The sequence below is a fragment of the Melanaphis sacchari genome, unplaced genomic scaffold, assembly GCF_002803265.2.
Source record: "Melanaphis sacchari strain LSU unplaced genomic scaffold, SCAv2.0 Contig4_pilon_pilon, whole genome shotgun sequence".
Lineage (NCBI taxonomy): Eukaryota > Metazoa > Arthropoda > Insecta > Hemiptera > Aphididae > Melanaphis > Melanaphis sacchari.
In genome coordinates, this window is record NW_020271335.1 from 1,193,951 (window position 1) to 1,207,076 (window position 13,126).

Below are 13,126 nucleotides of genomic sequence, written 5' to 3' on the forward strand. Positions count from 1 at the left end.
CCCTGCTTTTATCTAATATTTTGAAATCAAGTTTTTGATTCTTGACAGTTTAGAGTTACAAGGAACTATTTTGTTTCCTAAATGTTATGAAAAATTACAAATTAATTGTACAAATTTTAAAGAAACCTCAGTAAATGTAATTTATTTGATTCTCGTAATCAATTTTCAAATGCAAAACATTTAGTGTTGCTTTTTGATTTAAAAAAATAATACATCACCACTCACCAGTCGGTTTGACGAGAATCTTTGTATTTTTAGCTTTTTTTACTTAAACTTTAACTTGAAACGGTCATCTCAAATTTTTGAGTTAAAGAAAAAAAAAATTAAATACTGAAATACGAATATCGGTACCCGCCGTTTTTCCCGAATAGTATTTTACCCGAAAATCCAAAAACCCAAAACCTGTTTTCCTGAACACCTTTTTCCCAACGGTTATTGTTCTCAAAATAAAAAAAAAAAAATGTTATTACTGGTGTATTTTATATGTATTATGTTTTATACTTATAACTAAAATACTACTATTAAATAAAGATAAAGAAAGTATTTACGAAAAAGTATGGGTATTTTGCCTTTATCGCAATTTACCGTCATTACGACATATATTAGTATGTATAATATATATATTATATCATTATTATCTTTGTCACATGAAAATTTAATTGATTTGAATTTTATACCAATATCATCGCGCTGTGTGATATTATTATTATGATTATTATCGCTTTTATACACGTAAATCGTTATAATTCTTATTTATAATATCGTTATCCGCGTATTATCAGTTGTCGTTATACTTTCATTTTCATTTTCAGTGCGTTTTATTTATAAGCAGCTTTTTTTTAATTTTATTTATCTTCACTATCATGGCTGAAATTAAAATTTTGGATGAAACAAACTTAATTTATGGTGATTTTATTTACGTGCTGTCTAAATAACCAGTCAACGGCAAAACATACTGGGAATGTCAAAAAAGTACATAGGAAAGAGTGCAAAGCCAGAATAATCACTACCTTCAATATTCCAGAAAACAATAATATTTCGTCCGAGAACCAGCATTGGGCGATAATGATCTTGTTCCTAATCAAGAACAGTGTGAATCAGAGATTTTCAAATATTCTTTGAAGCGGAAGGCTGAGGACCAACCACAACTACCACCCGGCACCCGCTTAAATATTACGTACAGAGATGGCTGGACTATCTGATTGTCTTCTCAATCAACTACCTAACCGTGATAATTTAAAAAAGTTAATGCGTCAATTCTGGAGGTATTTATTTTTTCCACTTTTTTATGAATATATTCTAATTTTCTCTATTTTACATATAAGGAAAAAATTGCCGCCTAATCCGAAAACACTTTCTGACTTGGGTACTCTTTCCGATCAGTATCAGAAGATAATTATGTGTGAAACATTTTTAATTTATGATTCGCTCGATGGTGATTCTGTCAGTGAAGGTAGAGTTGTTGTGTTTTAAACTCGAAGAAATTCAGAGTTATTGGCCGAGAGTGATTGCTGGTTTTTAGACGGGAATTTTAAGGTTAGATGGCTTTTATCTCTCATATTTTCTAAAAAGTTAAAATTTTTATAACTCTTTAAATTAGGCTAATAGGTATAAGAAAAAGTAAATTAAGTTAAGTAAGTAAAATGGTACTGGTTTATTATTGCCCCGCTATCCATACACCAATAAAACGGAAAAAAACGTACCATTATTACTATAAAGCTTAGATATATTCTATGGATGAAGCCATGGCGTATTATATTAATACAAAAAAATGTTGCCGATATTAGCGACAAGTCATCGAATAAGGTGTTTGATATGCGCATGCGAAACACAATTTCTCGCATTTTTATCCACAGTATCCATTGGATAATTATATAATTACTATGGATAATTATGCGATGAGTGGCATCGCGCATGCACACATCAATCACCTAATTTGGAAACTTGTCGCTATTATAAAAAGTAACGAGTCGCTTAACTTGGTTAATAATAATAATAAAAACATTTATATTACTAATTCTTTACTATCCTTTTTTGGACTTTTGGGAAAAATGCATTCAGGAATTTCGATTCGGGAAAAATACCGATGACCACGAATATCAAATATTTTATTATTTTACAATTTACATAAAGATCATGTTCTAAGAATTTAGATAAAAATTAATTGGTTTGTATACATTATAGAGTTATGTATTATTATGTATTCTACATTTCTATTACATTATTCAATTATTGTATTATTATTTTTATAATTTTATATAAGGAAATTTAATAAAACAAAATTAATATACTTCATCATGAAATTATTAATATATAATGTCTAAGTAACAGAACAAATAGAAGTTTTAATTAATTTACATACTCTGTTATTTAAACTTGTATTTAATATTTAAAATCGATTAATAAACTGTCAGTTATAAATATAGTTCAAGAAAAAAGATTAAAATAATTTAATTTGTATTTTTTTAGAAGTGGGTTTAACTTAATTTGTATAATAATATATGAAAATAATTACAGAGTATTATAAAAATTATAATTTTAAATCACATATTAGTATATATCTATTACAATTATGGTCGTGTTTAAAGTTAATTTGCTACTATTTAAAATCTAGTTTGTAAAAATAATATAGGAAAAAGAATGTTTTATTTTTTATCATTAACTTTAATATCTTATGATATCACTTAATTAATACGATTAATTTTGTTCTATGAATTAATTAAGTATCGGTTGTATAATTAATTAAATACCTATTATTAGATTTTTGTGAAATTGATTATTATATATATATATATGATGTTAAGAATCAAATCACGAATCCAATGAATTAAATACGAAACTAATATCAAAAGTGATTAATAAATAAGTATATAAAATTATTTTAACAAAAATTTTTAAATAGAGAACCGCATAGTTCAAATTAATTTTATTATTTTGAACATTTGATTTATAGTCGGTGTTCAAATATTTTCTTCACAAAATAATATCATAAAATGAACGAATATAATATGTTTAATACGAAGAGCCATAACGAAAATGTATAAAAAGACTTCAAGAGTATTTCGTTTAGAAAATAGGTAATATACTTGTACTATGATTATAATAATATAATATAATGAAGAATTAAAAGCAAAATAACTGACAGTTAAGATCAAATTAAAAGTGAAAAAACCCATAAATTAAAAATGTATGATGATAATATGATGAGGATTCAGTCACTGTGAGTACAATAATAAAATATCAGTACATACGTAGTATAATATTTACAGTGACCTACCAGTTTTTTATTATTATTGTATCGTTTTACGTGGTTAACATAGTCTGAACAAATAACACGGTTTTTTTTTAATACATTTTTATATTTATATTTGTATTTGTATAATCATATCATTCGTATCTTTATACTTGTAGTAAAATCAGTCATATCAATGAAAATAATTCATTGTATACTTATAAAACATTTAATTATGTTTTTTTTTATTAGCCTCTGTTTAAAATTGAATAAATTTTGTTTTTTAATTAAATAACATATCAATTTAAATGAATTTTAAATTGAGATGTTAAAAATAACAAGGTTTTTAATTTTGAATATAGTTTTCATTTTATTTCACATACGGTTACAATAAACTACAAATCATGTTTAATAAATATGTAATGAAATATAAACTACAACAAAAAAGAAATTGTGAATTAGATTTTGCTTAATTATTGACATACATTTTTACTGTACAATATAATTTATTAACACCAACAAGGAACATATATTTATTACATATATATTATATCTGTGTATAAATATTTATAATTATTTCAAAGCAAACAAAAAATTCCATATTTATTCATAACTATAGAATAATACAATTTTTTTTTTTTTTTTTGTGACATGTTTTCAAAGAAGATAAAAGAATACGTCTTGTGGCGTCAAAAGCAAATAAAACTTAATACAAACAGAATAAATAAAATACCTTAAAATTATTACATTTGGTATTTATTTTTTACAATAATAATAATTATTTTAATAATAAAAGACAGTTTTGTATCCTGTAGGTCCGTCTATAATATGCATTCATAAGCTACACTGTCACGTTTTAAACACAGAACTTCAATGTTATTTAACTACTTGTCACAATCTACAAAAATCATAATTTAAAAAAAAAAAATTGATATTTTTTGTTTGTAGAAATAATATTGAAATATTTAAATAAATTCAAATGTAATATAAAAAAAATAATATCTTAAACCTTTAAATCCAAAGATTTATTTTGGTTTTTCAATGTTTGTTTTCTTATTTTTTTTTTCACAATTAATTAAATAATACTATTACTTCATCATAACTCATTTTTTTTATCAACTTGATAAAATCGTTCATAACAAAACTTTAGTAGGTAGTAATATAATTACTTAATGAAACTTAACAAGGCCTACTTTCATTATTGAAAATAATTGTAGTTTTTAATTTAATCTTAATGGACATTATATGAGGATATCGTACATAATATTATATAGACTATCATTATCAACCAAAGAATTAAACATTTTTATGAAATTTTCAGGGGTGTTATTTTTTTGTTATTTTGTAAGATTTAATTTTTTATGGATTTCATAATAAAATGGTATGCATACTACATATATAATTCTTACTATAATCACATGATATGCCAAAACCTACATTTAATATTTTTTTTCTTAATTTTTAATTACTTCTCTTAAAAAATAAAAAATAAATTATAAACACATTTTTAAATTATATAATAAAGTAATAAAACATAATTAATTAAAATGATATGTGTAAAAAATGTATTTTAAATCAAATAATACGAATGGGTTTCACTTTCTCTGAGATTTGTTTAAGTTAATAGAGTAAATAGAAAAAAAAACCGATCGATATAGTGTAATAATTTATTTTCACATCGATCTTACTTTTTTAATTTTATGGTTAAAAATAGTACCAAGTTAGATGGATTTAGGTATATAATTGTTATATTTATTGTCTAATCGTCTTACTTTAAAAATAAGTATAAATTTTCACATTAAATAAAAAAATTTTTTTTTTTTAAATCAACGAGCAATAGTACAAACTATTAAGTATACAACTTTTAACATTTTATAGAAGTGTAATAAGAAATATTAAAATGTATTATATTATAATACTATCGACTGAATTTTGGTTACTTATCTTTTTTTAAAGATAAAAATATACGTTACAATGTTTAAATTAAACTGAGGATGATGAAGTTTTCAAAATATTACTTATGTGGTACATTCATTAAATTAATTTTTAATTATTTTTAATTAATAACTTTATCTGATATAATTTTTTTATATTATTTTATTGTAATATTTGTTACAGGAGAAAAATTATATTGTATCTTACTTATTAATTTCATGTCTTGTAATGTGTTGTTTTATTATCAATGAATATGAAAAATTAAAATAAAAGATTCACGGGGTATAAAATTATATTTATTTAGGTATAGTCTTTAAATAATAATTTAAAATTTTAATAATGAATGTAAGTTATTAATAAATTAAATTTGCCATTTAAAAGTTATTGATTAAGTTGATAACTTAATGAGATTCAGAAATTTATGTTTATAAATAATTTTAAACTTAACAATTAATCAAATTACAATCTAATACTATAATTAAACAGAAATACAATATATTTTTATATTTTCTTGAAAAAATGTATTTTAGTAAATATTTTTTTTTTTATAGAAAGCGATAATAAAACCATGATTAATTAGAAAATAAGATTTTTGACTCCCATTTTAACATAAAATACTTATCGTTTAAGTATTAAAACTATAGATTGTCAAATTTAACCTACTGACTTTGTAAAAAAAAACATACAAATATTAAACAAGACCAAACTTTTATTTATACAATGATTACTTTTTTTCTTTCTATTTCTCATCATTATTTATTGTATTCAGGTTTTCCTCTATAATGCTATTTTATTAATAATACTGCCCCATTAATAAATGCCATGTGATTGATGACGGATAATACGACTTAAGTTTTCAATGTAATGTTTAAATGTCAATAGTAACAATACTTTCTCTTAAATTGTATTTAACTTTGACTGTACAGATTTCTTCCAAATGTTATTTTGATTCAAACATTTTACATAAGTTTTGTTTTGTTTTTTTTTTTTTTTTTTTCGTTAATATAATATTTAATATTGTAAACAATATCGAAATCCTACATATTAGTTAAGTATTTTTTTTTAAAAATATTTATCTATTAATGATCTAAAAAATTATTTTTCAATTAGTACTTAAATTATTGTTTAATTACAGAGCCACGTAATCAGTGTGTCCAGTACATAAAGGTGGCGGTGGTGGCGGTGGTATATCGTCGGAAGATTCACCGCTATTAGAAAACGATGACAGGTTCGTACAACTTCCTGTTGCAGTAATTCTCGGACCCATGTTATCGTAATTTGGCATCACCGATTTGATGGATTGATGGTCTATTAATCGTTTTTTCCTTGGCATAGTAGCGTAGTATGACGAAGCTGGTGGAAGATGATGGGTTGAGCTGGTACCAACACTAACGTTTTGTTTTTGTCTGTGTTTCATGTCAAGCAAGTCTGGATACCTAGATTCAGGGTCTGGTGGTTCTTGACTTACTGATACTGAAATAAATATATTTCCGAAACCACTGACTGATGGCAAAATACTAGTGGAAAATTCTGGTGGTGGTGGGTACAGTGACAAACTAGAATTAGGGTCATGACTTTCGATAGTTATGTGAACCGGTTGTTGATCGCAAACGGAAGCCAATGGGATATTTTGTAATGACTGTTCAATGAGCTCCAAGTCCTGGCAAGAAGAGCCACCAAGCATTTCACAGCTACCAGCTTGTGTAGTGGATATGCTAGCGTCAAGAAGTCGTTTGTCTGCATCGCTGAAACTAGTACTTCCTTTAAAATTAGTCTTACTATCACGCCGTCCACCAGATTTCTTCACTTGACATACGCAACATGTCAAGCCTATTAAAAATAATAAAACCATTGCACTAGCGGCTACACAAACTATAACCAAGTACATAGATTTAGATTTACTCAATGTCGTAGCAACTGCTACTTCTGGTAAAGCTAAGGATACATTGGCTGACATTTTCCCACGTAAATTCCGAGCTTCACAAGTAAATTCGCCAGCCACTACATCTGAAACATTGAATATGTGAAGAGCACTCCACATTTGATTGTTATCTAGCCATGTACGATTTTCATCCATTCGATCGGTATAGTTGTCTATACTATGTCCATTGAAATACCAGCTCACTTCTGGCTCAGGATCTCCGGTCACTTTACATGTAAAAGTAATATTACCAGCATCTTCTAACACACTGTTTCTGTCAATTTTGACTAATGGAGGACATGCAAACTCTGGTGGTTTTATATTCTCCCACCGAATACCCGACAATATATTTGGTTCAATACATGACAATGGGTGCGAGTATAAATTTGACGAAACAAACCAGTTTCGAAAATTCCTTAGATGGCAATCACATACCCACGGGTTTCCATCCAAAGATAATGTTTTTAGTTTTGATATTGGCAAAAATACAGTTTCTGATAACCACTTTAATAGGTTTCCATTTAAATTTAAAGACTCTAACGAAGACAAGTGCAAGAAAGCATCTCTATGAATTCGCTTAATTTGACAGTGTTGTAATTCTAGTGTTCGAAGATGCTGTAATACGGGAAATTGAACTTCCTTAATTTCAGTTAAAGGATTTCCATTTAAATAGAGTACACGAAGTCGTTCATTTCCCAAAAATGTCTCTTGGTGCAATGAACCAATCAAGTTATCACTAAGATCTAGTTCTATAAGTATTTTCAGTTCTCTAAATGCATCTTTATGAACATTTCGTATTCCACAGCCACGTAAAAATACTCGTTGCAGATTAAGGAGTCCTACTTTTTTAAATGCGTCCTCCGGTAAGTGGCGTATGTTATTAGAACTCAGATCAAGTACTTGCATATCTGGATTTAGCGATAAAGGTATATCGGTAAAATCGGCATCTCTGCACAACGCTGTTTTTTTCCCTGAACTCCACTTGCATTGACAAGGAGTTGGACAATCGGCCCAATCTGCAAATATTGTTCCACAATACACCAACACCATGACGATCAGCTGCACTGGCTGGCCACCGGGCATTGTCCACGCATTTGGTCATCTTATGTTCAGCACGTGTTGCCACATAGAGTCCTTCTACAAAAATTAAAATTGATATAAGTAAAAAATGATTTAATTATTTATATATTTATATATTATGTATTAACGTGAAAAAAATTGATGAAATATTTTTGTATTTTAATAGATATCGATATAAAATAAATATGTTTAAACGGACACAACTCTATCCACTTATATAGCAACATTATATTATGTAGGTATAAAACATAAATAATATTGAATTTCATTAGAGATACGTATTATTATTATGTCACCATTATTATTATTACTTTTTTTTTTTTTGGTTATTTTTTTTGTTACTTCATTAAAGTAAAATACTTAATATTATATTATGTTAAATAACTATTTTTATTGTTTTTTTTTTTGAAATTTTAATATATTATGATATAAAATACACTTTTAGATATCATAAATATATGCATTTATCTTTATTGAATTAATAAAATTATATTCTTATATTAGTGATATCTATAAGTTTTTTTTTTTTTTTTTTTTTAATCTATATCTTGATTTATGTTAAGAATATAGCATATAGTTTGATAAGAAGAAATTTGTATTTCGTTTTGGCAATAGATTTAAGCACGCACCCCAAAAAGTACAATTGAAATTAGCTGTCGCGGTTGTACAGATGTTCTTATTTGATCAAGATTTTTTATATTTGTACGTCGAATGCAAATAACCAGAAAAATTAGTAGTAACCGATGAATTTCCCTAGTAAAAAAAAATATAATTGTGAAATTATTAAATAACAAATATTAAATAATTAAATTTTATCATGCAATGTTAAAATATGAAATAAATTATTGTAGAAGTGTGTAAAAGTTAAATATTTAAATTTTGGTTCTGAAAACTTAATTTTTTTAAAATAAAATATTTTTGTATAATTAATTTATGTTTACTTTTTCATGTTTAAAGAACTTCTGTTGTCTGAAATTAATATATTTATATATATTATCGGGGTCTAGGTGCAGGTCAAATGTTGTATGTATTAATTTAATTTATTGTCGAAGTCTTAAAGGGCTTTCTCACGAAAGAGGGTCCATGACAATATTTCTGCTGATTGCGGCATTGCTTGCATCAAACATAAACTAATAAATATTAAATCATTTTATGGTATTATTGAATAATTTAATTTTACATTTTTCTAAAAAGATATTTGTGATATTTTAATAGACACTTTATTATTTTTTTTTAAATTTAATTATTTGATTTAATTAATTAATCATAATAATACTGATTTATTAAGTGCATATTATAACATACATTTCAGAAAATTTTTAGTTCAATAATATTTGAAATATACTTAGACTTGAACGTATACATACGTTGTAAACTTTTAAAAAGTTTAAATAATTAAACTATAATTAATAGTTATTTACAATTATATTATATCGTATACATTTATATAATTTATAGTTTATGATTCAGTTTTATTTTTAAAATTATTTTAACCTTAATGAGGCAAGAATCTTTTTGTAATAGGTTTATTTCAAAATATATAATAATGTTATCATATAACATAAATTGCTGTTTATAAATATTTTATTCCATTTTTTTTTTTAATGTACAATGTACATATTAAATGTATGTATAATATTCATTTTTATAATAATTTCTAAAAATTAAACATACGTAATATAAAGCAAATATATAAAAACTAAACATTAAACAAATTTGTATTTAAATTTATATTAATAAAACATATTATATGAAATAATATTAATAATATTGTACCTATTGTGATATAAGAAATGCCGAAAACTACGTCTCTAACAGTAAAAACCATTTATTTTGGTTGTTGAAAGGTTAACTGAATAAAAGGATTTCATATTTCCCTACAGGCTCGCAATATTTGTGATTTCATTATGATATTACATTCGTCAGATTATCAAGAAACCGAACATTAACAAAGCAAAACATGATGCATTTAAAAGCATGCACCTATGAGATCTGATTGCACTATTGTTTTTGTATGGTCAAAGTTTTCTGTTTTCTTCACTTCTATCGAAAAGAAAATCAAATACTAACATCGTTAAGCTTCAAGAAATATATATTTCCTATAAAAGTTATATTTCCCTATAACTTAGTGGAATTTTATAAGCCTATATATACATTACTTTATTTTACTGCAGATACACTGAATCGAATAAAAAAAAGTTTCAAGAATATTGTGAAAAAATAATATTATGATGTAGTCAGTGAATGGTGAATGGATTTTTGGCAAGATTTATTTTGTAAACAAATTATGTGCATCCATAATTCAAAAGTATTAATATTTAATTAATAACAATTAATATTAACAAAATATTATCAATAATATATATATATTAGTATATTTTAATTATTAATCATATAATATAAACTAATTAACTCAATAGTCTCTAATTCTTAGTCATAACTCTAATCACTAGTTTAATATTAATACTCTTAATATAATAATTATAATATTATAACATTGACATCACATACTAGCAGAATTTAAAAATGTTTAATAACTTACGGCTTTCATTCTACGTGTTCTTCTTTGTACTACGATATTACTATTACTTATTAGTGACAAAAGTTTATACATAAACTGTTACCTATTTGTCTATTTTTCAGTGCTTGCTATTTATGTGTATTTTGTGCTTATATTAAATATAAAAAATTTTGTTATAGACATTGCTACATAAGTAATTTTGTTTAACTCTAATGCTGTAACCTTTAAAAATGAAAGACAATGAACTATAAATATATTTAAAAATACAAAATGGTGAATGCATTATAAGAAATATTTTGTTGTATTAAAATTGTAGGTTAATCTTAAACATAAACTTAAACTTTTTAACTACCTCTAGTTAAAATAAATATATAATTGTTGTATATAGTATATACAATGTGTTAATTGTTACTACAAATTACGATACGTAAATATGATTTGATAATTATAAATTAATCAAAAATACAAAATGAAATAACTTGGTAACTTATCGTTTCACTCTACTTAAATCATTTATTTTTTTACCTCATATAAAGCTTATCATAGAAAAAAGAATTATTCAACAAATCGTATATATTATATTTAATATATAAACAAGTGTGACAGATAAAATAAAACATCCTGTAAACAGTTTTGAAATTTACAGAATTATATTTATTACGAACACTTTTTATGGTTTTTCAGCTATTTAAATAGTTTAAGTAGAATTAGTTCAAGTGAAATTATAAAAATGTTGCATGTGTTCACTGGTAGTTTTTAGTTCTTAATGAAGTTTGTAGGGAGACGAGAATTCATTGTAGTATACTCTGTGACTGGATAAACAGTTATAAAGATTACCACTAGATACAAAGAAATTTTGAAAAGAACAGGATTTTTCAAAGGAATTGGTAAAATAACACAAATTGACGAAGGACCATTACATAGTGTGAAAAAAAGATAACAAAGATCGTCTCTGATACGCCGATTTAAAAGCTGCCCTCGTATCTATGAACGTTCGTATGGAGTTTTATAGTTGTGTTATCATTACTTTTTAAAAATATGTCCTGGTATAAGCTATGCACATACTAGTATATTATCCGTATTTTTTTATACTTGTAAAGTTGGTTGGATTTAAAATTATAATTATCCTTTTTGATTTCAAAATAAATTAATATAAGTACTTTATAATTAATTTAACCAATTGTATAGCGTTAAACAATTTATAAATCTATATTATAATATATTTAAAAATAATCAGCTTGATCGTAAACCAGCTGTCACGATTTTTATTTTAATAATATTTATTTAATATTCCAACGTCTATTCATCCTACAATATGACCCAAACATAATGTAGAACGTAGTATCATCGAATTAAAAAAAAATCTTTTTTTTTCGGTTCCATTTCTATTACTATACATCTTCTTTTTACCCTCAAGAGACCATCAATGATGAATATTTTAAACAAATCTAAAATCCAATTTTATCAACAAAGTGTCTTTTTGCAATCTCACAACTTGAAGATGTACGATTTTTATATTTTTATAGTTGAATAAGATACATAGTATATGGTATAAATACATAAGAACAATAAAATCACTGGTCTTAAGTCTTAACTTGCAATCTATGTAATTTTTTATTCATTCATAACATGTGCTCGTTATACATTAGAATCTCCGTCGGTAGAAATTTTGTCAATATTAATAACACACCTAAAAGCTACATTATGCTGCCTCAGGAGAAATAAGTGTATTGTTTGGATTACTTAGAAACTTGAATACATAAAGAGTATTTCAAAGCTTTATGCACTAAAGATGGCGTATTACGTACTAAACTGTTAATTGCTTATGGTATTGTGGTTTTATAGTGCGTAAATACATCCACAACCATTCAAGACCCACTCCAAATACCTATGTTTTTCAAGATTATAGTCAAGGTGTACAGGAATTCTAAATGAAATGCAATACACATTATTATATGTATTTACTCGTACTTAAAATATGTACATCCATTTTTTTAAGCAACCTTTACTTCAGCATTATAATTAATATTCAATTATCCATTTATGTTAAAAAAATATGATTTTGATTTTTTATTACTTTTTACAAAAATATTTATAGATATTTAACTAATAACCATCTTATGTTTTGAAAACTCAGAAATTATTTGATCACAATAAAAATATTTTTTGTAATATAATACATCGTTAATTATGTTGTTTAGTTTACTATTTTTATCAATAATAGGTATAACATTTGACTATGTGATAAACTATATCTGATATTAAAATAAAATTGTCAGTTGTTATTAGTAATTAAAAACCACAGTCCGTAAAATTATTTTTTTTTTTTCAAGATTTAAATAAATATTATTTAAGTCATATTATTAATTTTAAAAATGTAATGACAACAATTCTATGTATCTATTTATGTGTGTTTTTCTTATTTTATTTTAATGTA

General features: G+C 24.7%; 1 protein-coding gene across 3 annotated transcripts in view; it reads right to left on the reverse strand.

Moving 5' to 3' along the window:
* Window positions 1-6,251: 6,251 nt before the first annotated feature.
* The window catches only part of LOC112599111 (leucine-rich repeat-containing protein 24), a 140,834-nt gene continuing 133,959 nt past the window's right edge, over window positions 6,252-13,126 (reverse strand). For all 3 annotated transcript variants that reach the window (XM_025345861.1, XM_025345863.1, XM_025345862.1), the window contains one exon: window positions 6,252-8,225. In XM_025345861.1, the coding sequence (XP_025201646.1) occupies window positions 6,297-8,171 (1,875 nt within the window). In that variant the 5' untranslated portion in view covers window positions 8,172-8,225 and the 3' untranslated portion in view covers window positions 6,252-6,296. The remainder of the gene's footprint in view (window positions 8,226-13,126) is intronic.